Source organism: Ornithorhynchus anatinus, chromosome 12, assembly GCF_004115215.2.
Source record: "Ornithorhynchus anatinus isolate Pmale09 chromosome 12, mOrnAna1.pri.v4, whole genome shotgun sequence".
In the NCBI taxonomy this organism is placed as follows: domain Eukaryota; kingdom Metazoa; phylum Chordata; class Mammalia; order Monotremata; family Ornithorhynchidae; genus Ornithorhynchus; species Ornithorhynchus anatinus.
Window position 1 is genome coordinate 14,223,366 of NC_041739.1, and position 26,032 is coordinate 14,249,397.

The 26,032-nt window shown below is 44.8% G+C and overlaps 1 protein-coding gene across 1 annotated transcript in view; it reads left to right on the forward strand.

Moving 5' to 3' along the window:
- NAF1 (nuclear assembly factor 1 ribonucleoprotein) overlaps positions 1 to 20,350 on the forward strand; it is a 55,472-nt gene extending 35,122 nt beyond the window's left edge. Inside the window, exons 5-9 of the mRNA XM_029077077.1 lie at positions 5,530 to 5,612; positions 7,639 to 7,799; positions 12,620 to 12,671; positions 15,095 to 15,197; positions 19,317 to 20,350. Of these exons, the coding sequence (XP_028932910.1) occupies positions 5,530 to 5,612; positions 7,639 to 7,799; positions 12,620 to 12,671; positions 15,095 to 15,197; positions 19,317 to 19,795 (878 nt within the window). The 3' untranslated portion in view covers positions 19,796 to 20,350. The remainder of the gene's footprint in view (positions 1 to 5,529; positions 5,613 to 7,638; positions 7,800 to 12,619; positions 12,672 to 15,094; positions 15,198 to 19,316) is intronic.
- The last annotated feature ends 5,682 nt before the right edge of the window (positions 20,351 to 26,032 follow it).

Below are 26,032 nucleotides of genomic sequence, written 5' to 3' on the forward strand. Positions count from 1 at the left end.
CATTAATTCAACTGCAGTATTATTCCCCAGTAGGAGAGGGTGAAAATGGTACTCTTTGACTTTCAGAAAGTTTTTCCATTTCAGTACCAGACCCCACCCCCGAAAAAAACCAACACCACACTTTAGTTTGTCCCCAGGCTTATCCTTCACTGCCATAGTAGGGGCACAAACTGGAGTTCCAACTTCCAAATAAAACAGATGACTCTCCTCCTGAAAATATCAGTCTGCAGTTCCTAAAAGAAAATTATAGACAGTTTGCTCAGAGTGAAACTGGGTACCTAAAACCGAGTTAATCAGTTTGTTCACTCCCTTGAGTTTTGCTCAGCCTGAGCCTTTCATGCTATTCATATCTACTTGCCAATTATTCTGGTAGGGAATTGACTTCCCACAGGCAGTTTGGGAGTAGCGCAGATGCCTGGTAGTGAGGACAATAGCAGAGCATCAATACAGATAGTACATAGAGCACTAGTACCCTGAATGACTGAGACAAGTCACTCGATTTCTAGATTATTTTATCAGTGCCATTGATCAGTGATTACTGTTTTTAGTTGTAGGTTAAGATGAACTCTGAGTAACTTTCAAGGAAGAGTAGTATATCAAGGAAGAGTAATTTACTAAATAGCACCTTAGAGGTCTGGAAGATAATGTACTTTCACTTGTGGCCAAAATACCTTTTTGAGGTATCCTAGCGTAGTTTTCGTTGTGCTTCTTACTGGCCCTAGTGCTGTAAGTAAGTGATAATGTGGCCAAGGTCACTGTTATGTAGCTTCAGTGATACAGCAGTTCGTTTCTGCGTCTGGTTTGTGTTGAGTGCTTACTGTGTGCCAGACATTGTCCTAAGTGCTGGGGTAGATACAAGATAAACAAGGTGGAAACAGTCCATATTCCACCTAGGGCTCACAGTCCTAATCCCCATTTTACAGATGAGGTAACTTAAGGCACAGAGAACTTAAGTGACTTGCCCAAGGTCACACAGCAGACGTGTGGTGGAGGCAGGATTAGAACCCAGGTCCTTCTGACTCCCAAGCCCTGTTCTTTACCCATTAGGTCATGCTGCTTCTCAGTAGTGCCCTATATTTTTGCTCTTACTGACTCCGATCCAGGCTTCCAGGCCCCACCTCTGCCTCCCTAACTTCTGACTGCTCATTGAGATCATTTAAGGAGAACTTTCTCCCTCAGTGTTCTCTCGCCTGTACCAACCCATCTGAATTCTCTTCCTTCCCTTCTGTCTCGCGTGATGGGGGGAGCTCCAATTTACATAGCTGGATTAGAACCCAGCTCTCTGATTCCCAAGTCCGTATTCTTTCCACTAGGCCAGGCTACGTTACACTTTACCATTATTACGCATAGTAATAGTATTACTAAGTGCTTATAGTGTGCAGAGCAATGTACTGATGACTTTCCAAACTCTTTGAGTGAGTGATTTTCACCGCCACCTCCATTTCCCCTCCTCCAATTCCCCCCTTGACCCCCTGCATTCTGGCTTCTGTTCCTTTCGTGCCCCAGAAACAGATATTCAGATATTTTACAGTCCTAGACTGTAAACTCGTTGTGATCAGGGAATGTGTCAGTTTGCATGGCTTAATGGAAAGAGCCCGGGCTTGGGAGTCAGAGGTTGTGGGTTCTAATCCCGCTTCCACCACTTGTCAGCTGTGTGACCTTGGGCAAGTCACTTAACCTCTCTAAGCCTCAGTGACCTCATCTGTAAAATGGGGATGAAAACTGTGGGCCCCGCATGGGATAACCTAATTCCCTTGTATCTACCCCAGCACTTAGAACAGCTTAACAAATACCAACATTATTATTATTATTGTTACATTGCCCTCTCCCAAGTGCTTAGGACAGTGCCTTGCATATGGTAAGTGCTCAATAAATACAAGGGAATGAACGAATGAATATTGAATCCCCATTTCCAGATGAGGAAACAGCCACAGAAAGCTTAGGTGTCTTGCCTAGGGTCCCACGGCAGGCAGATGGTTAATCTGAGATAAGGACCCAGGTCTCTTATCAGGTTTGTGCTCTTTCTACTAGACCATGCTGCTTTTTTTTTTTTTAAATGCTCTTACTTCAGGGCTCTGCACACAGGTGTGTGATAAATACTCTGTCATTTATCGTCCAAGTTGAGAATTCAGTGGTGAGAACCATAGAGGATTTTCAACCTAGAAGATTGGACATCAATAATTGAATGACTGAAAATTTCCCACAACTATTTCTCCCCCAAATAAGCGGGTCAACATTAAGTTTACGCTTATAACCCTATTTCTTGAACATTCTTCCCTAAGGAGGCTGTTTCTCTCCATTCTGTACTATGTGGTGTGGGTAGAAAAGGGGCCCAATAGAAGTCCAGAAAAACACTAAAAGTTAAATTTAAATGATTTGGAATTATCAGTACCTCTGCACCTGTGTGTGGAAAAGGATTTGAGTCCTTAGTGTGTTTCTGGCGTGTAGTGCATTTGTTTACTGGTGCAAGCTCTATATCCCTGAAAGTGTCCGTGCCACCAAGGTTGCCCTGAACTAAAGGGGAAGACATTAAAATCCATAAATCTTTAATTATGTATGATTGAAAAATAGATATAATAGTAAACACATTTCTGCTCTGAAGCTGCTTCCACGGTCCTCGGAAGCAGCGTGGCTTTGTGGAAAGGCCATGGGCCTGGGATTCAGCAAGACCTGGTTTCTAGTCCCGGCTCCGCCGCTTGTCAGCTGTGTGACTGTGGGCAAGTCACTTCACTTCTCTGGGCCCCAGTTACCTCATCTGTAAAATGGGGATTAAGGCTGTGAGCCTCATGTGGGACAACCTGATTACCTTGTCTCTACCCCAGCGCTTAGAACAGCGCTCTGCACCTAGTAAGCGCTTAACAAATACCAACGTTATTATTATTTTTATCACCGAGGAGTCATCCCTCACACAAGTCCTCTAAGCCTAACGTTGCCGCTATCGGGAACAGAATAGGGAATTGCATGAATCATTGGCCAGTCCCACAGTAGACGCATCTTATGTTTCATGAGTAGAGAATTATCGATCCCACAGGGATAACACCTTGACTTTTGCTTACCCTCAAGAAGCAGCGGTTCCTAGTGGTTAGAGCACAGGCCTGGGAGTCAGGCAGACCTGGGTTCAAATCCCCATTCCACCATTTGCCAGCTGTGTGACCTTGGGCATATCATTTAAGTTCTCTGTGCCCGCTACCTCATCTGTAAAAATGGGAGATTGATTTCGAGTCTCCTGTAGGACATAGACTGTGTCCAACCTCTTATCTTAGATCTATCCCAGTGCTTAGTCTAGTACCTGGCACATTGTAAGCACTTAACAGATACCAATTTTTTTAAAAAAAGAATAGGTATTGTTTATGGCTTGGTGTGCTTCATAATTAATCTGTCAGTGGTGTTCATTGAGCATTCACTGTGGGCAGAGCACTGTACTAAGAACTTGGGAGAGGACAACACACTAGAGTTGGTAGATATGATCCCTGCTCACAAGCAGCTTCTAGGCTAGAGAAGTAGCTTGGCCTGATGGAAAGAGGATCTGGGTTCTAACTCCGGCTCTGCCGATTGCTTGCTGCGTGACCTTGGGCACATGCCTCAGTTTCCTCATCTGCAAAATGGGGATTAAATCCCTGTTCTCTCACTTTCGTAGAGTGGGAGCTCCACGCGGGACGGGGACAGTGTCTGGCCTAATTAATTTGTATCTACCCTGGTGCTTAGAATAGTGGTTGACAAATAGTAAGCGCTTTAACAAATACCATAAAATAAAAATTTTAAAAGAGGGAGAGACAGATATTGAAATAGATACAAATAGGAAAATGGCAGGGGATAAGGACATGTATCTGAGTGGTGTGCGGTTGAAGGTGGGGTGAATACTAAGTGCTTAAAGGATACAGATCAAGGTGCATAGGTGACTCAGAGGATAGAATAAGTAGTGGGAATGAGGGTTTAGGGGGGAAGGTCTTTTGAAGAAGATATGATTTCAGGGTGGTTTTGAAGGTGAGGAGAATGGTGGGGTGTGGGGTGTGATAAAAGCTGGGGGAATTCCAGGCCAGAGAGAAGATGTGGCCAGGTGATGAGTGAGTAGGTTAGACAGAAGCAGCGTGGCTCAATGGAAAGAGCCCGGGCTTGGGCGTCAGAGGTCATGGGTTTGAATCCCAGCTCTGCCACTTGTCAGCTGTGTGACTGTGGGCAAGTCACTTGACTTCTGTGCCTCGGTTCCCTCTTCTGTAAAATGGGGATTAAGACTCCGAGCCTCACATGGGACAACCTGATGACCCTGTATCTACCCCAGCGCTTAGAACAGTGCTGTGCACATAGTAAGCGCTTAGCAAATACCAACGTTATCATTATTATTATTAGAGGAGTGAAGTGTGTGGGCTGGCTAGTTGGAGATCACTGAAGTAAGAGAAGAAGGGGAGAGCCGATTGAATGCCCTAAGCTTGTTATTGTGGGCAGGGAACGCGTCTACTAATTCGGTTCTACTTGTACTCTTCCGAACGGTTAGTACAGTGCTCTGCACACAGTAAGCGCTCGATGAATGCGATTGATTAAAGCCGATGGTAAGGAGTTTCGATCTGATGTGGCTTATGAGTATTAGGGGGATGTGCCCAGATCATTTTCTGGGCAGCAGAGTGAGATATGGACAAGACTAGAGAGAGGATGCAGGGAGGTCGGCGAGGAGGCTGATAGAGTAGTACTGGGCCTATTAGAAACAATTTGCGTAACTCATAATAATAATAATAATAATAATAACGTTTATATTTGTTAAGCGCTTACAATGTGCAGAGCACTGTTCTAAGCGCTGGGGTAGATACAGGGTATTAAGGTTGTCCCACTTGAGGCTCACAGTTAATCCTCATTTTACAGATGAGGTAACTGAGGCCCAGAGAAGTGAAGTGACTTGCCCACAGTCCCACAGCTGACAAGTGGCAGAGCTGAGATTCAAACCCATGACCTCTGACTCCCAAGCCCGGGCTCTTTCCATTGAGCCACGCTGCATATACAGCAGCTTGTATCACTGATAACATCAGAGAAAGTATTTTGCTTTCTCTGAAGAGCTGGCCAATGGTATCCATAGAAGCTGTGAAATTCCAGGGCAGGAGGCGAGGCAGTGCTTTAAAGTGAACTTATGTAATAACAGGGAAGAGTTTCAGGCACACTACCCAAAGACTTGGATTTTTCTCTGTGTCTTAAGTGCAGTCGGAGTAAAGATGGCTTGGAAGATACTTAACGCAACTTTGTTATTTTAATAAAAACGAATCGATTTTTGTGGTGAAAGTGGGGCTGTTTTAATTTCCTGTTTTCCCGGGGTTATTTTAAATCACAGCTGTCGCGTTAAGCAAAAAATGCACAGCACCGTGCACTTTGTTACCTCTTTTCGTCAAATCACCTCTCTCTTCCAGGATTCTGCCCGATTTAGGTCTCGGATAAATTTCCATATTAAGGTTTAAATTCTCGATTTAACGTTTAATATGGCTTGGTATACTTTTGTCTTTCATCAATTTTTAAAGTAACCGTTGGATTTTTTCATTTTCTTTTTAGTAATTATTGAGTCTCTAACTGACCTACCTCCAATTAATGAAGAGAGTATCATTTTTAAAGGAAACCGGCACGCAGCTGGAAAGGTTCGTAAAAAACGGGGAGTCAGTTTGTACATTTGAAGATGATCCTTTTTCTTCCCCGTGGAAACTTATTTCAATTCACTGTGTTTTTTAATTAAAAAAAACAACAACCACTGCTTTGGCTAATTCCAAATGTCACTGTGCTGGTCACTTTCTACCCTTTTTTCCATCCGTCTTTTAAAAGAGCTACTGATGAGTGTCACTTAGCTGGCCTGAATCAGTCTGCACTGCTAAGTGACTAGGTGTTGGGAGATCTGAGTTCGAGTCCTGGCTCTCAGCACCTGTTTAAGGATACTGAGTCTCAGGTACTCCCTTTTGTCATAAGTCCCCATTTTGCAGGCCCCCAAAAAAGACAAAACACCCTGCTAAGTCACTTAACTCACATCAGTCCCATTTTCCTTCCAGAGGTGAGATTAGAAGTTTCTACACCATTAGAAATTTGAAGCCTAATTCTAAAATCCCTTAAAATCCTGTAGTCCTGACACTCGGGAGCGCATGAGTCCTGCCCATCAAGTGACAGACTGACGTGGAGCGTACATCTTTGGCAATTGCAGATCAGTGACCTCGTTCTTTTAGAAATTCAAGAAGCGAGGCTTTAAAGCAGTCCACCACCTTGGCCCCTCCTGCCTCACCTCCCTTCTCTCCTTCTACAACCCAGCCTGCACCTTTCGCTCCTCCGGTGCCGCTAACCTCCTCTCTGTGCCTTGATCTCGCTTGTCTCGCCGCGGACCCCGGCCCACGTCCCGCCTCTGTGCCGGGCCGGACGCCCTCCCTCCTCAAATCCGACAGACAATGACCCTCCCCTGCTTCAAAGCCTAATCGAAGGCACGTCTCTTCCAAGAGGCCTTCCCAGATTAAGCCCCGCTCTGTTTCTCCTCTCCCACTTCCTTCTGTGTCACCCTGACTTGCTCCCTTTGTTCTCTCCCCGCCCCCAACCCCACAGCGCTTAGGTACGGATCTGTAGTTTTATTTATATATTGATGTCTGTCTTCCCCCATTAAGAATATAAGCCCATTGTGGGCAGGGGATGTGATTATTTATTGTTGTACTCTCCCAAGCACTTAGTACGGGGCTCCGCACACAGTAAGCACTCAAAAAGTATGACTAAGTGAATGGGTATATTTACAGGAAGTGTATTTCTGAACCAGATATCTGAAGAGCATGAATAGTACCGAAGAAACTACTCCATAACTATTATTCGCATATGCATTTAAAAGAATGAACATTAAGCAAGCATCTTGATAAGTGCAGGCTTCCCAGTCTCAATCCTCCAGCCTGTAGCTATGAGTTCACTGCAAGTTGAAGAGAAAAGCAGAGGAATCACATTGCCTCTGTGAAGAAGGTAGAGAAGCAGCATGGCTCAATGGAAAGAGCCCGGGCTTGGGAGTCAGAGGTCATGGGTTTGAATCCCGGCTCCACCACTTGTCCGCTGTGTGATATTGGACAAGTCACTTAACTTCTCTGGGCCTCAATTCCCTCATCTGTAAAATGGGGATGAAGCCTGTGAGCCCCATGAGGGACAATCTGATCACCTTGTATCCCCCCAGCCCTTAGAACAGTGCTTTGCACATAGTAAGCGCTTAAGAAATACCAACATTATTATTACCCTATGGTGAATTGTTTTTTTCTTTTACTATGGCTACTTCAGAGTTTGAACCAAATCAGGGGCTACCAAAGCTGCCTACACCTGTTTAAATTCTGCTTTGATTTTTTTTTTCCTTTACTTTCATCAATACTTCTCACTGTTAGCACAAAAGGTTTGGTGTTTTACAGTGAGGTTTCAGGAGATTAAATAGACAAGTTGAAGCAGAAGCTAGCTTTTTAGTAAGCTTTCTTGTTCACTCACAGAAAGAGTATTGTCAATAAGATTTCTTTACAGCAGGTTTTTTCTTTATTCCAATTTCAAATTAAAAATGACCTCGAAAATATAAGCCGTATGGATTATTGTTAAAATTCAGTATTTCAGAGTTGCACCGGGTACCTATCGTCCTTTCATCTGATTGCCATTTCTTTGGGTTTTCTCTTACAGGTCTTTGAGATATTTGGTCCTGTTTCACATCCATTTTATGTGTTACGCTTTAACTCTTCAGGACACATTGAAAAAAAGGATATTAAAATAAAGGATACTATGTATTTTGCACCATCGATGGAAGACTTCACTCAGTACATATTCACAGAGAAACTAAAGCAGTAAGTTTTCCATATTTTTTTTTTAATTTTAGAGGGCATCAGAGGGGAAATAGGGACTAACTGTGATTTAGATAACTAGATTTTATACTCGAATCATGCGTTCTTGGTAACCGAATATGAAGCTGTGCTGTAACCTGTGTTTTCATGACGTGTTTGGGCTATAATGCAGTCAGGATAAGATTGAGAATGTTATTATGACTGTGAGCCTGCCGGCCACCGTCACCATCAGTGGTTTTTGTTGAATGCAGAGAAGCAGCGTGGCTCAGTGGAAAGAGCACGGGCTTGGGAGTTATAGGTCATGGCTTCGAATCCTGGCAACACCACTTGTCAGCTGTGTGACTCTGGGCAAGTCACTTCACTTCTCTGTGCCTCAGTTACCTCATCTGTAAGATGGGGATTAAGACTGTGAGCCTCCCGTGGGACAACCTGATTACCCTGTATCTATCCCAGTGCTTAGAACAGTGCTTTGCACATAGTAAGCGCTTAACAAATGCCAACATCATTATTATTATTAATGCTTCTACTATGTGCAGAGCACTGAGCTAAGCACTTGGAAGACTACAGTACAACAGAGTTAGTAGACACGTTCCCCACAACGAGTTTATAGTCTAGAAGGGGAGACCGACGTTAGTAGAAGTAAATAATTTATAATGTATAACTTGTAGATATGCGTATAAGTGCCGTGGGGTTGAGGGTTAGGTGACTATCAAATCCCCAAAGGTCACCGATTCATTCAGTGGGATTTACTGAGTGTTTACTGTGTGCTGAGCACCGAAGTAAGCGCTTGGAATGTACAATTGGGCAACAGAGACAATCCCTACTCAATGACGGGCTCACAGTCTAGTACGTAGATAACACAGGAGGGATAGGGAGCCGGGAAAAAGAGGGCTTAATTAGGGAGGGCCTCTTGGAGGAGACAGGACCTTAATATTCATGCTTTTGAAGGTCAAGAGAGCAGCGGTCAGGCGTATATGGAAGAGACGGGAGTTGCAGGCTAGCGGGAGGATGTGGGAAAGGGGTCAGTGGCAAAAATAGATGAGATGGGGGCACAGTGAGTACGCTGGTGCTGGAGGAGCAAATTCCGTTGGCTGGGATCTAGTAGGAGATCAGTGAGCTAAGGTATGAAGGGTGAGCTGACTGAGTCATTTAAAGCCAGTGGTAAGGAGTTTCTTTGTGAAACCACCCTTCCCGTGGAATAAGAATAAGAATAATTATGATATTTAACCCCTTCGTTCCCTAGGCACTGTTCTAAATGCTGGGGTAGATACAAGGTGATTTGGTTCGGCACAGTCCCTGTGCCACACGGGCCCTACGGCCTTAATCCCTATTTTACAGCTGAGGAAACTGCGGCCGAGAGAAGATAAGTGGCTTGCCCAAGGTGACACAGCAGACAGGTGGCAAAGCCAGGATTTAGACCCCTGGTCCTCTGATTCCCAGGCCCGGGCTCTTCCCACTAGGCCACGTTGTTTCTCTCCTTCAGGACAGCGGCCCCACAGTAAAGCATGTCGTTTATGCAGCTTCTGCTGCTGCCAAGTCTAGCTTTTCTTCTCTTCAGTCAGTGAATGGTGTTATTGAGCGCTTACTCTGTGCAGAACACTGTACTTAGAGCTTGGGACTCCCCACACAGATTCTCCCATTTCCCGTCCCTCTCTTTCCTCTGCGCTTTCTCCTTAACCTCAAGATTTCGATGTTTGCAGTGAGGGAAGTCATTTAGTGGAGCATTTCATCTTTCATATCAATAATTTATTTACTGAGCGCTTACTTGGTGTCCAGCACTGTTATAAGTACTTCATACCCACTTCATACCCTTTTCCTACTCCCCTAAAGTATGAAATTACTTATCTTTTTCTCTACGTCAGTTACTTTCATCAAGAAGCAGCACATTTCATATCATTCCTTTCCAAACCAAAATGGGAAAGAATGGTTCTGCTACTTTGGAAGTTGGGAAAGCTTAATGCCAAAAATACTTTAGGTTAAAGTGATTTTTGCGTAAGCAGTCACCTGCTCCGGGAAATGATCAATGCTCACGATCCAGTCGTTCATTCCCGGGGACACGTCACGATCCGAGCTCTCCCTTTTCTTGATTCTGGATGGAAAAGTAGAAGAGCTGACTGGATACAGTGTCTCACTTGTGCAAGTAATCCTAATTTCATGTATGAGAAAGAACTATTCATTACGTGACTGATTTTTCCAGTTTTTGTGATCTTTTCGATACATGTGATATTTTAGACCATTGATGTATTTTTGAGTCATTCCAGCATCAGGAGTGCTTGAGTTATTTGCTGCCTCATGCATCACGTCAAGACCGGGACTGGTCGGGATTGACTAAGCACTCTGCTGTTTTATTCCCTAGTCAAGAAAGGGTAAATTATTATTTTTTTAAACTCTTTACACAGTGAAGTTACGTCTTCAACATGACCTGGCAGGTTTATTTCTGGACAAGTACCTGGTGATGTAATTATTTTCCCACCCCTCACCGTGCTGAAACGAGACAGGGTCACGTTGTCTGAAGACTATTCCTAAATCTGCCGTCGAGTGAAATCACTTGGTAACAGAACTGAGTGCCCCAAAACAAAAGGTGACCAAGCCAGTTGTTGAATTGTGGACCTCACCCACCGAGAAAGAGGTCATGGAATCCCCAGCTCCATAACGCGAGGGTTGCATTACCGCAGAACTTGGGAAGGAAAACTTGTGCTGTTCTTTTCACTCACCTGATCTACAAGCAGGTGCAAAAGCCATTTCTTTCGAGCACCTTCAAGATGGAGTCCATGCAGGTTCATGTTGTCTAAGAAACTTTCCCCACTTCCATGCCTGGGTTCAGGCCAAAATACAGAGGGGCAGTGGGTGCTATGGTGGAGCAAAGTAAGGCTTTGAAGAGGGGAAGTGTGATGCTCAATCACTACCCCATAGATGCACATTCACTTTAATGGAGAAGAGATGTGCTAACCATGCCTTAGAAATCCACTTTTCCTTATATTTTAGTGTCTAAATCAGTTGAAACATTGATGCTTGTTAGGTTACTGAAGGCTAAAATTGTTGCAGCCAGAGCAATTAATTGAAAACTTTTATATTCTGTAAAAACCCAATTGATGTTCTTTGACATTTACGCTCAGCGATGACTCCAGGCTCATTAGTTTTGTCTTGACAGAGCCGGGAGATTTGAAGAATTTTGAAAGATGATTACATCTGTCTGACTGAAGATATACAAAAGCACACTATTTTTGCTCATAAGCCAACTTGTATAAAGCAAATGTTAAAATGAGATCGTAGGGGAAAAATAAAAGAAAAAGCTCAATTTATTTTTCCCTTAGTTTGTCATGAGGAAAGTCTTTTCAAAAATATTCTATCCATTATTAATAAGACCTGTGCAATGGATGTGTTATCTTCAGAATATCTCAGTGAAAATTGTAATCTTTTGGCCATGAATAGAGTCAAGGATCATTCTTTCCTGCTCCAAATGGAGGATAGGTCACAAAAGTAGAATTGTGTATTTTCTCCATAAATCTGACTTTCACGTTCTCCCTTTAGAGCAATTTTGTTCCAGCGAAATACCGCTAATGGACAGTGAAGCTGCTTATAGGAAAGGAAAGGCAAGAAACCGTTGAGAAGCAGATAGGTTAGTTGAAATAATTAATTATCCTTTTTTTAAAAAAGGAGCAAAAACTGATGACTTTCCCCCTCTCAATCTCCCCCACTCCGTCCCCACCTCTGCTACACTGTAAGCTCACTGCGGACAGGGAGCGTGTCTGCCAACTCTGTTGCAGTGCACTCTCTCAAGCACTTAGTACAGTGCTCTGCGCATAGTGGACACCTAATCATACCATTGATGATTGATGATAGGACTGCCTCTTTGACTCATCTCCACATAATTTTTAAGTAAAGAAATTCCCAAAGCAACCAACCTGAGGGCCCCTCTGGGAAGCGAAGAAGGAAGACTTTGTCAGGTCAGCCTGCCTGGTCCAATATACCCCTTCCCTCTCTTTAAGCCATCTCTTTAGGATGTTCATAGTCCTTGCGCGGGCACACAAATTGGGCAGTTTTTATTGTCGCGTTTATTGCGGGCTCAAACATTTAAGCCTTTTATTTTGCCGGATAATTTGATCATAGTTTTTTAGGGGGCTGAGCCTCTCATTTGTGGAGGTGCACGTTTCTCACCGGGAATGATCTCAAGGGAAAAATAAGTTCCATTACTATTTCACCGAAACCTCCTCATAGCTCCTGGGATATTCCCTGCCTGTGAAAAAGCAGTGCGTGTTTTCTTTTAGAGAGCCTGAACAGTCGGAGGCTATAATTCAGCTGATGTTATGTGACGTGAGCCAATAATCGTGGTAACGACTAAATGCCGACTCTCTGGAACGCTGTGCTAGGGGTGGTGAGTGTGCAGCTCGGGATCGGTCGGGGAACGTGCCGCTTAGGCTTTGTACAGTGCTCTGCACACAGTAAGCTCTCAATAAATACGACTGAGTGAATTATTGATTCTGGCGGCAGCAGACAGCACTGTGCCTACGTCCCTGAGCTTCTGTTTTTCGATTGCGCTTCTTCCGCCCCACGATCAAGCTCCTTAAGGCCAGGGATTTTGGCAACCAAAATAGCACTGTATTGCCCTCCCCAAGCACTCGGTGCAGAATTCGGCACATGGTAAGCAGGCAGTAAGTGACACTGACTGATTGAAGGGTGGCCACCCCTGCACTCTGCTAAGTCCTGAAGTTGGAACCAGAGAAGCAGATAGAACACAATCCCTCCCCTACATGGAACTCAGTCTAAGAGGTAGAGAAATAGTAACTCGTGGTCGCATTTTATTTTCTTCTTTCCTCTTGTAGAGATAGAGGATCTGATGCATCGTGGAAGAATGATCAAGAGCCACCTCCAGAAGTAAGTATAGGGCAATTAGCCCCTTGCTGTACCGTCTGTGAAGAAGTGCTAGCTGGCTGGAACTTGCCTAATGATTCTATCGCTAGAGCCTTAGTGGGCAAAATGTATCTTTTGACCCTACACCCGAAACCTGGTTTAATTTCAGTGTTACTCCATACCGTGTTTTAGATATGGAACCACCTCTCTTAGACACATAAGCGACAGCAATTCACAGTTGTAAATGAAATAGCGCAGCGTGCCACCTGAATCACTCCCTGCCCTTTTACGGTGAAACAGTGTGACAGCTTAAGAAGGCAGTCGGTGTGTGGAGCTTCAAATCCAATTCCATGCTAAAAAAAAATGAAAGGGAAACTTGTTCTTTCCTTACGTTGGTAATAGTCTTTTGACTAGAACTGTGAATCCCTGAGATTGCCTGAAAATTACCACGCTTTGGAGCTTTAGCGAACCCGGGTAGGTCTCGGCTCCATTTCACCCCTTTCTTGGTGCGTACTTTCTCTCCCCCGCCTCCCCACCCCTTTCTCTTGACATATATCTATATATATATATATCTCCCCCTTTCCTTCCCCCCTTTCTCTCGATATAAATCTGTGTCTCCCCATCTCTCCCCCTCAAAGTAATTTCAGTTTTTCAGGGTCTGGGCCTCCCAACTCCATTTAGTATCCCCTTGGGAGCTTTAAAAATAACGGCCTGATCGTCTTACTTACCACGTGGAGATAGGTGTCCTTGAGAGACCAAGCGCTTCCCCTTTGGTGAGCAAGTATCTGAAGACTCAGGCAAGGCATTTTACTTTTCAGGGTTCAGTAACATGACAACCTGACTGAGGTTTATGCTTAGAAGTAGCCCGGTGCTTAATCTCAAACCTCTTCCCCGATGGTATCCTGATCTAGTCTCTGTGTTCTTATGAAGTTGGTTTTTGAATTATATTTTCGGTGGGGATACTTTAAAAGAGATTTCTGCATTGAAAGCGATCGAAATGGGATCAGAAAGGTATTTGGTATTCAGTATTTCCAGAGACTTATGTAGCACGCTGGAAGTCCCTTGGCTTCTGTTAATAAAAGCCTGATTACTCTGGGAATATGCCCACCAAGAAGCTCAAATACCTCCCTGAGACAGGTTCAGCCGTTGTTAGTTTTTCCCTGCAGCTTAGCTGCCCCTCAGTAATGGCATATGATATCCCCCTATTGTTATCCGTCTTTGACAGCTTGTGAGTTGCCAGCTCTGGTGAACCATGCGTATTTTCGTTTTCAAAGGGTCATCTGTTGGCAAGATTCAGGATTTATTGAGCTGTGTAACAAAATAGAAAAACAGTAAAACTTCAAAGATGTTCTTCAGCGGCCCAGCTGTCACAGGCACCTGAGAGTTTTCTTCTAGACCACAAGTGAAAAAATTATAAATATATAAAAAAAGATAATTTGGAGGAAGATTTGGATAAATTTGGATAAAGTTCTTTCTCCAAAGTATTTATTAAAAGTTCTTTTCAAAAAGGTTTAGAAGGAGGGGGAAGAGGGTTGCCGACGCGTGATCTAGAAATTGGGGTTTGAGCAAGGCATTTTAAAGAATTAAAGGGAGGTGTGACTTGTGTGCGTCTGACTTCTGAGTAGGGCGGTTCCTACCATGTCATGGAATTGGTTACTATAGATTTATGTACATATTCCACGTAAACTCTTGTTATTACGGGTCTGGGAGACCCCTGTCCCCCTCTCCCTATGTTGTAGCTGTCGGATGTAATTTCAGATAGTAGAGGTTAGAAGGACAGCGCCTGGTTGAGTGGAATCGTAAGCAAGCAAGAATGAATATTGAAGTCTAATTGCCGCATTACTATTTACCACATCATCTGGGCGTTTATGAAGAAAAGCCCCAAGTTGCTTGCGTCCCCGACTGCGATGCTATTGTTGTGAGGAGTTGCCGTTTTCATTAAGAGGAGATGCCGATTTAGTGTTGCGGTTACATTGTCATGGTAGAACAGAACAGAACTGCTGCTGTGTATTCACTGAAGCAGAAAAATGCCATTGTCTGCTCAGGGGATATACTTGCAATCTGTGGACTCTTTGAAAACCAGTGTAATGAATAGGGATCTTTTGAAAGAGTGCTGAGTTCCACTCTTAAAAGGCCTCCAAAGAAGGACATTCTTTCTCACTAACCTGTTCCAGTGGATGAATGTGTTACTTGGTCTCTATTTTAAACACTCTCTGTCAACTCTAGCCCATTAACTGTGGGGCAGGTTTGTTTCTGAACAATTTTTTAGACCTTTTTTTCCTTTGTCCCAAATCTGTATAAACCAAGCCTCATGCAGGTTGCCTCCTATAGCACGAGCACACCCCCGAAACATTGCTTTGAGCTTTGAGCGCTAAGAATGGATTTGCCCACCGACAGGTGATGTGGTTGAAAAAAACCAACCAAACGGTTCTGATTACTTTTCCCAGGCTCTGGATTTCAGTGATGATGAAAAAGAGAAAGAAGCAAGACAGAGGAAAAAATCCCAGTCTCAAGGAAGAAAGAAACTGAAACCTGAATCGAACGATCCGAGTGAGTAACGATTTAGGGTTTGGAATGCAAGTAGAGGGAAGCCTGCTAAAAATGACATTTCTTGATGTAGTTGCTCTGAAAATCCATCCTATTTCCAGAGGTTGTGCTGATGCGGGCAGTTTCCTAGCCCCACTCGGCTCCCTAGTTTGCTTTCACTTTTCTTCTGGCACCCCTGGTTCCGTTGGTGTTACGTTGATATAGTGAGGAGTATAAAGGAGAATTTCACGGAGAATTCCCTCGTCACTTTCTCTCTCCCAGGGGGTTTCAATGACCACCGCGGCCGTGAGCGGAGCGGCCCAGTAAAAAGAGCACAGCCCCGGGGTCGGGAGACCCGGATTCTAGTTCTGCTCTTTCACTTGCCTACTGTGGAAACTTGGGTGTTACTTAACAGTTCTGTTCCTCAGTTTCCCGTCTATAAAAAGGGGACTAATTTCATGCTATCCCTCTCCTTTAGACTGTAAGCCCCATGTAGGGCAGGGACTCTGCCTAATTTGATGAATTTACATCTAGCTCAAGGCTTACTACAGTGTTTGCCAAGATAATAATAGTGCCATTTGTTAAGTGTTTACTCTGTACCAAGCACTGTGCTAAGTGCTTGGGGTAGGTCCCAGATAATCAGGTCCCATACTGGGCTGACAGTCTAAATAGTAGGCATGGTAAGCATTTAAGAAATACTACCCTGTGCTGTTCTTATGAGCAAATGCGAGAGATCGCACACATCCCACTGATCCACAGATTGGATGGATGTTAATGTTGTCGTGACTCTCTTTTTCAGTAAATATTCTGCCAATAACGCACCTTTAAAAAAAATCCTTTCCAATCTTTTTTGTTAAAAATTAAAAAAAATCATTCCAGGAATCAGAATTAGGACAAAACCAGTGTTCCATGCCAGGGAACTTGGGATTCTGCATATTAGCAAACCTGAGGTTTGGTATTAATGAGTTTGGGTATCAAGAGCCAACTTGGGGTGCCAGCTGCGGGTCAGGTGCGTACTGAATTCCCCAAGCGGTTGCCCATTTGGACACTTGCGGTTCGGTCCTGTGCTTCCACATCTTCGTGCCACAGCTGGGGGCTGAAGACCACAGTACATGCGTTTGCTGCATGTGTTCCTGAAGTAAAGATGTGTCTCTCACTAAACAGCAGCAGCAGCATGGCTGGAGAAGCAGCGTGGCTCAGTGGAGAGAGCACGGGCTTTGGAGTCAGGGCTCATGAGTTCGAATCCCAGCTCTGCCACTTGTCGGCTGTGTGACTGTGGGCAAGTCACTTTACTTCTCTGTGCCTCAGTTCCCTCATCTGTAAAATGGGGATTAAGACTGTGAGCCCCACGTGGGACAACCTGATTCCCCTATGTCTACCCTAGCGCTTAGAACAGTGCTCGGCACATAGTAAGCGCGAAACAAATACCAACATTATAACATTATTATTAAACTTTCTCTCCCACCCCACCCCGCTCCTATTTCCGGATCTGGCAGGTCAGGGTGTATTAATGACCATCACCCTAAATGTTGATAAAAATTAGTGAGACGAATGACCCTTTACTGCTCACGCTCTGTGCTGCAGAATGCATTAAAATGCTTAATTTGAACTAACCCACTGAATTGTCTGGCATAGGTAAATTACTGCGTTGAGCGTATCGATTTGAACGTGGAAGTTGTAATAGGACTTTTCATAAAAGCCATATGTGCGTGTTTCTGAAAATGGTAGATGTTAGCTATGCAAAGCGTAGTAAGGGCCTAGTACGCATTGGGAAAAAAGCTCCATTAAAAAAAATATTAAATTGCAGAAACCTTGCAGTCAACAACCGTAGCCTCCATCCCATTGACCAAAATACAAAACGGGGAGAATTACTGCTGGGTCATTGACAGTTCAGTGTGGAAAGCATTCACTTGTCATCACGTGGGCAGGGATGTGGTCTTTTTGTTGTTGTTTTCGTTGTTTGTGTGTAGTGGTTAATTTTGGCGAGCAGTGGTGCCCGTTGTTCACCTGTGAAATTAAATTCTCGGGATTTAATCTGATCGGCCCGGGAGCGTGCCGTTCAACAGTCACTCTCCTGAGATTGCCGGTGAGGTTTCGTGTCTCTTTCCTTCTTCCCATCCACCTTCAGAAAAGGGTACTTTACAAAGACGTTCCGGTTCATTCTATAAGGAGAACGAATTACTTACACTATCGCGCTGGGATGCTATGTCCCGAGATCACGTAGAGGGAACCGAATGCCAGAAACTTCAATTTGAAATTAAACAGTCCAGGAGCGCTCTGAATCAGTCAGGTCTTTGGCCTCGAGCTAAGGATTTGCAATTTAGATGCGTTATCTAGTTGGTTTCTGTCAGCCCTAGTGTCTGGGGCCCAGGTGGGGATGGGAGGTGCCCGGAAGGCTTGTGAGAGGGGAAGCCAAGTTGTCCCCTCTTATTTTTGTTGGTCTGGTGAATTATTAAATCGTTGATTGCTTTCCCCTGGGGTCATTTTCTTTCCCTTGTCCCGTCAATCCGCTCCAGCAGTAGCCAACAGTAAGCAGACAATCTGTAGAATCAAATTGGAACAACTGATGTGCAGTTGAGCTGTGGTCAGGGCTCCCCGGGAACATTGGGAGGCGGGTTTAGTGTTGTGCGGCTTCAAAAGCATCAGTCTGCAAGGAGCAATAATAATGATACTCGGAACCCTGGTATTTCCCAAGTGCTTCCTAGTGATCTCGTTTAAGCCTCACAGCATCCTTGTGAGGTAACGAGAGGTAGATTGTAGTATCCTGACTTTACCGATGAGGAAACTGCGGCACGGAGAAATGAAGTTCCAGCAGCCCAGTGGGAAGCAGCGTGGCGTAGCGGGTGGAGCCCGGGCTTGGGAGTCAGAGATCTGGGTTCCATTTCCGCTCCGCCACTTTTCACCGTGTGTGACTTGGGGCGAGTCACCTCACTGCTCTGTGCCTCAGTTACCTCATCTGTAAAATGGGGATGAAGACTGTGAGTGAAGACTGTAAGCCCCAAATGGGACAACCTGATGATCTTGTATCTCCCCCAGCGCTTAGAACAGGGCTAGGCACATAGTAAGCGCTTAACAAATATCATCGTTTAGACTGTGAGCCCGTTGTTGGGCAGGGATTGTCTCTTATCTGTTGCCGAACTGTACATTCCAAGCACTTGGTACAGTGCTCTGCACATAGTAAGCGCTCAGTAAATACGATTGAATGAATTATTATTATTAGAACTCAGTCCTCACGGCCCTTTCCCCAAGACCCCATTGCCCCAAAGAACTAAATAGGCAGGTTGCTCTACTGTTCCGAGGTTCGTTCTAAACCGAAGAGGAGCTTTCTCCTAGAAAAAATAGAAAGTAGACCAGAAAATGGAAAATATCTGAAAATAGACGAGACTCCGGGTAATCAGCCACAGGCTTGTCTGCCAAACGAGATTGCCTGGAGCTCCTGAACCTTAAAGAGAATCGCTCGGGGTGCTCATCCCCTTGACCGTGCAGGAAGGCTCAGCCTCTCGAGTGGGTGCCTGCACTCCTGAGTCCACCACCCGGACTTTTCTTACTCCCTCGTTCTTCGTAGGGAGACAGCAAACCATGCCTTTCTCTGGAGAAGAATAGAGCCTTCTCATCCCGAGGTGGTTTTCCCCCTTCACCCTTGAATTATTCCCAATTGCTGTCGAATGATTCAGAGGATGCAAAGAAAATGGAACTTTTAATTAAAATGAAGTCTTCGCGTTCACCGTTATTAGCCTCATTTCCTCTTGAACCAGCAGGACACACTCGGGGAAATCTTTTCTCCATTTCAGGGAAGAAAAGTGAGTGTCCTATGTTTTCTAATGATGTTTTAATCAAATCTCTTTGTTTAGACTTCCCAGGAATTATTTCAAACATTTACCTCGATTACTCTTGACTGAGTTGTATTCATTTGCTGTTAGGAGTAAGGGCTAAGCCTTTAAGATTTATTTTAATTAAACTCATCTCTTCTATGAACGGGACCCTGAAAATCTTGCAGGGGGACCCTTCATCTGTATAAGGTTATAGTCTTTGGCAGAGCTTCGTCAATGTTACAGAATAGCTGAATGACAAGGACTTTGGGGTTGAAGCTGATCTGGTGTTTCCGAGACCGGACCCGATGTTATTTTTCCCCTCTTCCCACAGGTGGGAATTACGGAGAAGTACGCCAGCATTGGTCTGCTCAGCGCCTGTTTTCGGAACACCCAAGAGGATACCAGAACAGAGAATTCACGCGGGGCTTTCCGAGGGCTAGATATCCTCAGACCTGCTATCCCAGGCCAGCACCTCAACAGTACTTCCCTTCCCAACACATGGCTTCTCATGAATCTTCTTTAGCCTTTCTCCCCCCACCGCCTCCTCCTCCTCCTCCTCCTCCTCCTCCTCCTGACAGTCCCATTATGCCACCGTACCCTTTCCCTCCTCCAGTGTTTGACCTGCATCATTTTCCGCCTCCCCCACCTCCACCCTTAAACATGAGTTGGCCAGTGCCGGACATGCCCCCTCCTTCCTCAAACAGCTCCGCTTATTCCCAGTTTCCCCCTCCACCCCCTCCCCCTCCCCCACCCCCTCCACCTCCTTCTTCTCAAGGTGGCCATTCCTCACAGTTCACGCCTTATTATTAAGTGAATCCTAATTTTCATCATTCCTGCATCGAGAGCTGCGTTTCCTAACCGAGAGGTATATATACATCTCTCTACTTACAGTTGTGTCTACAAGGAAGTCCCTATGCAATGGACTACTATATGGAACCGTTTCGGGGCAAAGTGAAGCGGGAGGTAATTTTGTTGAGAACTTGAAAAAGAGTAAACCACTGTGACTTTTCATTTATTGAGTGTTTTCCGTGTGCAGAGCACTTAGGAGAGTACAATACGATAGAGTTGGTACGCATGATTCCTTCCCACAAGGATCACGCGCTAGAGGGACGAAAATACAGTGAGGACAATAACACAGCAGGATCTCAAGCGAAAATCCAATTGGGCATATCACGCTCCATTTACTAAGCTACCATTCAAAAATATTTTTGGCAGTGTTTGCTTCGAAAGAAGTGCCTGGGTTTTCTTCAGGGATTTAAACTTTAATTGAATACATATCAGTTAAATGTACGTCTTGTAATATTTTTGTATGTTCAACAAAAGGAGATTTCCGACTTGTTAAATAAACAATATTTTTATAAACCATCCTGTCTTCGTGAGGAAATCATTTTGTAGCGGCTTGACGAAATTTGCGTTGCATTTATTTGCAAATGGAGATGGAAAAATGATGTATGCTTTGTGGTAATTAGAGGAATTAAGTCATAGTGTAGTAAGATATGTTTTTCATTTTCTGAATGACCAAAAAGTAATCGTAATAGTCATTAAGATTATAATGGCATTTAGTGAATTTCTGTGAATGATCGGTTGATCCATTTTACAGAAACCACATTTCCGAGGCCGTTGGTTCATTCAGTCGTATTTACCGAGCGCTCACCGTGTGCAGAACACTGTACCGAGTGCTTGGGAGGGTACAATACAGCAATAATCAGACACATTCCTTGCCCACCACGAGCTTAGAGAAGGGGAGACAGACATTAATATCAGTAAATGAATTAACGGATATGTACATAAGTCTGGGATGGGGGGGAGAACGAAGGTAGCGAGTCAGGGTGATGCAGAAGGGAGTGGGAGAAGAGGAAAGCGAGACTTAGGGAAGGCCTCTTGGAGGAGAAGTGCCTTCAATAAAGCTTTGAAGGTGGAGGGAGAGTAATTGCCCGTTGGATTTGAGGAGCGAGGGTGTTCCAGATCAGAAGCAGGACACGGGCGAGGGGTCGGCGGCGAGAAAGAGAAATCAAGGCGCACTGAGAAGATGAGCATTATTTTAGCGAAGTGTGTGGGCTGGGTTGTAGTAGAGAAGCGAGGTGAAGTTGGAGGGGACGAGGTGACGGAGTAAACATGCGACAAATCTGGATATAGATTTTATTAGGACCAGCGAACATTGACAGAACTGTCTTTAAAGCACAGTGTGTCTTCATTTTCGAGTCACTCGAAGAACCTCCCTTTGAATGATGCTCTAGCCAGTTCTCACGCGAGGAACTAGTTCTTCAAAGCCAAGGTCACTGTTCTTACCCAAATTCCCTTGCCCCGGTCGAGTGGGGTTGGGAAACCCTTAGCTCTCCCGGAGCTCCTCTGCTTCCTCACTCAACGGCACAGTCTCCCACCTCCGGGCTCCGGGACTCCGTCGGTGCTGCTTCTTGCCGCCCCTCCTGCGGTTTTGGCCACTCCTCCCTATTGCTGTCTTCCCCTGGATCCATAACCCTGGACTCCAGGAGCGAAAGAGCCGACAGGCCGGCGTGGAGACCGTCCAAAAGGTGATCTCTGATCAGTGTTCCTCAATGTGTCAACGGGGGCCACTTCCTACAAGCTGGTCTCTGAGTCTCCGTGACTGAAGCACTGGACGCTTTCCCTCCTGACCTTTCCCTAAATGAAGTTAACATCAGGCCTAGGCTGATGAAATACTAGAAACGCAAAACTCGATTCAGCTCCCTGACTGAATCTTAATGGACGTGGGAGAGAAGAAAAAGTAGGATTTTGGTAACAAGTGGGCAAGTCATTAGATGGAAACATGGGAAAGAAGAAAAGTTAGGATTTGGGTAACGAGTGGGCAAACCTCCAATCTCCTAAATTCACCATTGGAGAGCTAAGAAGCAGCATGGCTCAGTGGAAAGAGCCCGGGCTTGGGAGTCAGAGGTCATGGGTTTGAATCCTGGCTCTGCCACTTGGCAGCTGTGTGACTGTGGGCAAGTCACTTCACTTCTTTGTATCTCAGTGACCTCATCTGTAAAATGACAACTGTGAGCCTCACGTGGGACAACCTGATTACCTTAAATCTCCCCCAGCGCTTAGAACAGTGCTCTGCACATAGTAAGCGCTTAACAAATACCAGTATTATTAATCACTGGTTTTAGTCCTGTTAGTGATAAACATTTTTTTATCTGTCTCCCCCGATTAGACTCAGACTCCCCCGATTAGACTTCTCCCCCAGAGAAGTCAAGTGACTTGCTCAAAATCAGCAGCTGACAAATGGCAGAGCCGGGATTAGAACCCACGACCTCTGACTCCCAAGCCCGGGTTCTTGCCACTGAGCCACACGCTGCTATTGGAGTAGCCACCTTGAAGTAGATTGAAATCAGTTTAAACTAGCACGATTGGGCTATACAGTGCATTTTCTTGGTGTAGAGGGCGAAAGGTTTCCTGGAAAGGCAGGGCTTTGAGAAATTTCTTCCTATTATGTTTCTTCATGGTGATCATTCATTCAATAGTATTTATTGAGCACTTATGTGCAGAGAACTGTACCAAGCGCTTGGAATGTACAAATCGGCAACAGGTACAGTCCCTGCCCATTGACGGGCTTACAGTCTAATCTTTGTGTCGAGAACAACCAGAGTTTGATTGAGTTGTGTTTTCAAGGTATTCAAGCCCCAATGAGTACAGTCCCTCATTTAAAGAATTGAAGGATGGACTGTAAATTAATTTCAGTTAAAAGTTTTACAGGAATCATATTCAAAACGCTATCATTTTCTAGCCATTAAAAATTTGATGGCAAAATGTCCGTATGCACTGTATTTTCGACATGTCTTGGTATTTGACTACAGTTGTTGTTTTGGAAAACTAAGGTTATTTTTCCTAATATGTCTCCTGCAGGGTTTTGGCCTATAACGGCCAGATGGTACAGTACCACAAAAACTTAGCTGATTATATCAGCTCTCTGTGGGCAGGGGCACTCTCCAAGGCGCGTAGTACAGTCCTCTGCACACGGTAAGTGCTCAATAAATGTCATTGGTGGTATTAGCCTCCCCTAAAACCTCGAAGACCAGAAGTGCCTAAAGTAATATCCTCCAACACAGGGGTCTTGTGGAAGTTTTCTGGGTTTTTTTTTAGTTTCTCCAAAACCTAAAAGGGCTGGGTATGTCATTCTCCACCAAAACCACTCTCCTCAAAAACCACCAGCGGTTGCCTATCAACCTTCACACGAAGCAAAAACTCCCCTTGGGGCTTCAAAGCTCCCCATCCCCTTATCCCCTCCTACCTCACCTCCCTTCTCTCCTTCTACAGCCCACCCTGTGCACTCCGCTCCTCTGCCGCTCACCTTCTCACGGTGCCTCATTGGCACCTGTCCCCCCATCGACCCCTGGCCCACGTCCCACCGCTGTCCTGGAACGCCCTCCCTCCTCACCTCCACCAAACTAACTCTCTTCCCCTCTTCAAAGCCCTACTGAGAGCTCACCTCCTCCAGACTGAGCCCTCCCTTTCCCTCTGCTCCTCCTTCCCTCCCCACTGCCCCTACTCCTCCCTCTGCTCTTCCCTCTTCCCCTCCTCACAGCACTTGAGTGCATTTGTATATATTATTTATTACTCTATTTTATTAATGATGTGTATATATCTATGATTCTATCTATTTTGATGGTATTGATGCTTGACTACTTGTGTTTTGCTTTTCCTTTTTCCCTCTGTCGTTTATTTTAGTCTATCTCCTCCTGCTAGATTCTAAGTTTAAGGACAGAGTTGTCTTCTCAGTTGATTGTTCTCTCCAAAGTGCTGTTATTGTGGGTTTTAATCCCTTGCTATGGGCCGTGTACTTTACTGAGTGCTCCATTGGATTCAGGTTAAGCGTTGCTTACTGCAATGTTCTGCACATCGTGCATTCTCAAAAAGCATCGATTAACTAATGATATTCTTATGACATTCACAGTGTGGGGGGATGGCATAGCCCTCTAACCGGTTATTGTGGAAGATGCTGGATTTCACTCTGAAAAACCGTTCCGAGGAAGCTCGAAACAAGCCCCAACAATTTCTCGCCTAGTGGTGTGGTCCAGCGAGCCAGGAGGCCAGTTGCTGAAGACCTGAATCGTGTACCAACATTGAGATAGAACAGAATGCTGAGAACCTTCATAAAAAAAAGAGAGTTTAGGAGCTCTAGTCAGATATTTTCTAGGAGGTGTCTGGAATTAATGTGCCTTGCCAGCAACTCAATTGATTTTTCTTGGTACAGTTACGTTATCTATTCTAATCTATAAGTGGATGGTCATTTCTTTGTATTGGGAGTATTTCATGGAAGAGTTATTTGGATTCGCCTTTGTCCAGAAAAGTAATATGTGCGCTATCCTTACAGCAGAAATATAATTAAACTCAGCAATTGCTTTTTGAGAAGACACCGTTATTTTTGAAGTATGACGTCTTTCAGGCTCCAACTCCATTCATTTTCAACCAACCCTCTTACTCTGCATCAGCCGTTGAAGTGGCTTTTAAATCAATGAATCAATCAGTGGTATTTATTAAGCACTTGACTCTGTGCAGACCCCTATATTAAGCATTTGGTAGAATACGAGAGTGAGCAGAGACGTTCCCTGCCCACAAGGAGGGAGAGCCGGTCATAAAACTAAATTACAGATATGTCCATCTAAGTTGCTGAGGTTGGAGTGTATAACGGGTTTTTAAAGGTTATAGATCCAAATGGGTAGGTGAGGCAGAAAGGAGAGGAAGTAGGGGAAATGAGGGCTTAGGGAAGGGCTCTTTGGGTAGATGTGATTTTAATAAGGCTCTGAAGATGGGGAGAGAGTTGGTCTGGGGTGGGAGAGAGAGGTCCAGGCCAGAGATAAGATGTGGGCAGAGGGTCGACAGCAAGATAGATGAGATCGAGGTCCAGTGTGTAGGCTAGTGTTAAAGGACCAAAGTGTGCGGGCTGGGTTGTCGTAGCGATTGTGGAGGAGATTGGCTGGGGCTCCTCTCCGGAAACGTCAGGGCCGGGAGGAGCCTAGCGGGACTTCCAGTGGCTTGTAGTTCAATTTCAGGACATTGTACTCTCTCAGATGAGTAAAGTGCTCTATAGACTGGAAGAACTCAATAAACAGCATCAATCGATTGAAGCATGCCGAGAATGGCCCAGGGGATCAGATCCGAAAAGCAATGTGCAAGTGGCCTGGTGGAAAGAGCACGGGCTCGGGAATCGGAGAACTTGGGTTCTCTAATCCTGGCTCAGTCAATTGCCTGCTGTGTGACCTTGGGCAAGTCCCCAAGATTGCCTTAGTTCCTCATCTGTAAAATGAGATTGAATATCTACCTATTCATTCAATAGTATCTATTGAGCGCTTACTATGTGCAGAGCACTGCACTAAGTGCTTGGAATGTACAATTCGGCAACAGATAGAGACAGTCCCTTCCCACTGACGGGCTTATAGTCTGATCGGGGGAGACAGACGGACAACTCGCCCCGTGACCCCCATGTAGGGCAGGGACTGTGTCCAGTCTGATTGACTCGTATTCACCCCAGGGCTTAGAACTGTGCTTGACATTTGGTAAGCACTTTCCAAGCGCTTAGTACAGTGCTCTGCACATAGTAAGCACTCAGTAAATACTAATGAATGAAATACCATAGTAATAATGAAGCTTTTGGGCACTGAGGCAGATAGAGCCAAAGGCAGCTCTGGGCAGCTTCAAATCCCTTCACCATGACCTACCCCAGCCCACCTTCAAATGCTAGTAAGAAAAAAAATGTTTCAGTGTTGCTTCAGAGGATTCAAAGACAAAAGTCAATATCTGCATTCTTCGATATTTACAAACTCCCACATCCCAAGTCAAACAAACCTGGAAAAAACCAACTCTGTGGTCCTGAGAATCCCAGAGTTAGGAATGGTCAGTACAGATCTTGGTCTTGCAGGCTATAGCTATGGAAAGGCTGCAGGAATATTTAAATAATAATGATAACTCTGGTGTCTAAGTGCTTACTATGTGCCAAGCATTGGGGTAGATACAGGATAATCATGTTGGATCCAGTCACTGTTCCATTTGGAGTTCACAGTCTCTAGCTCTTTGATTTGACTAATAGAA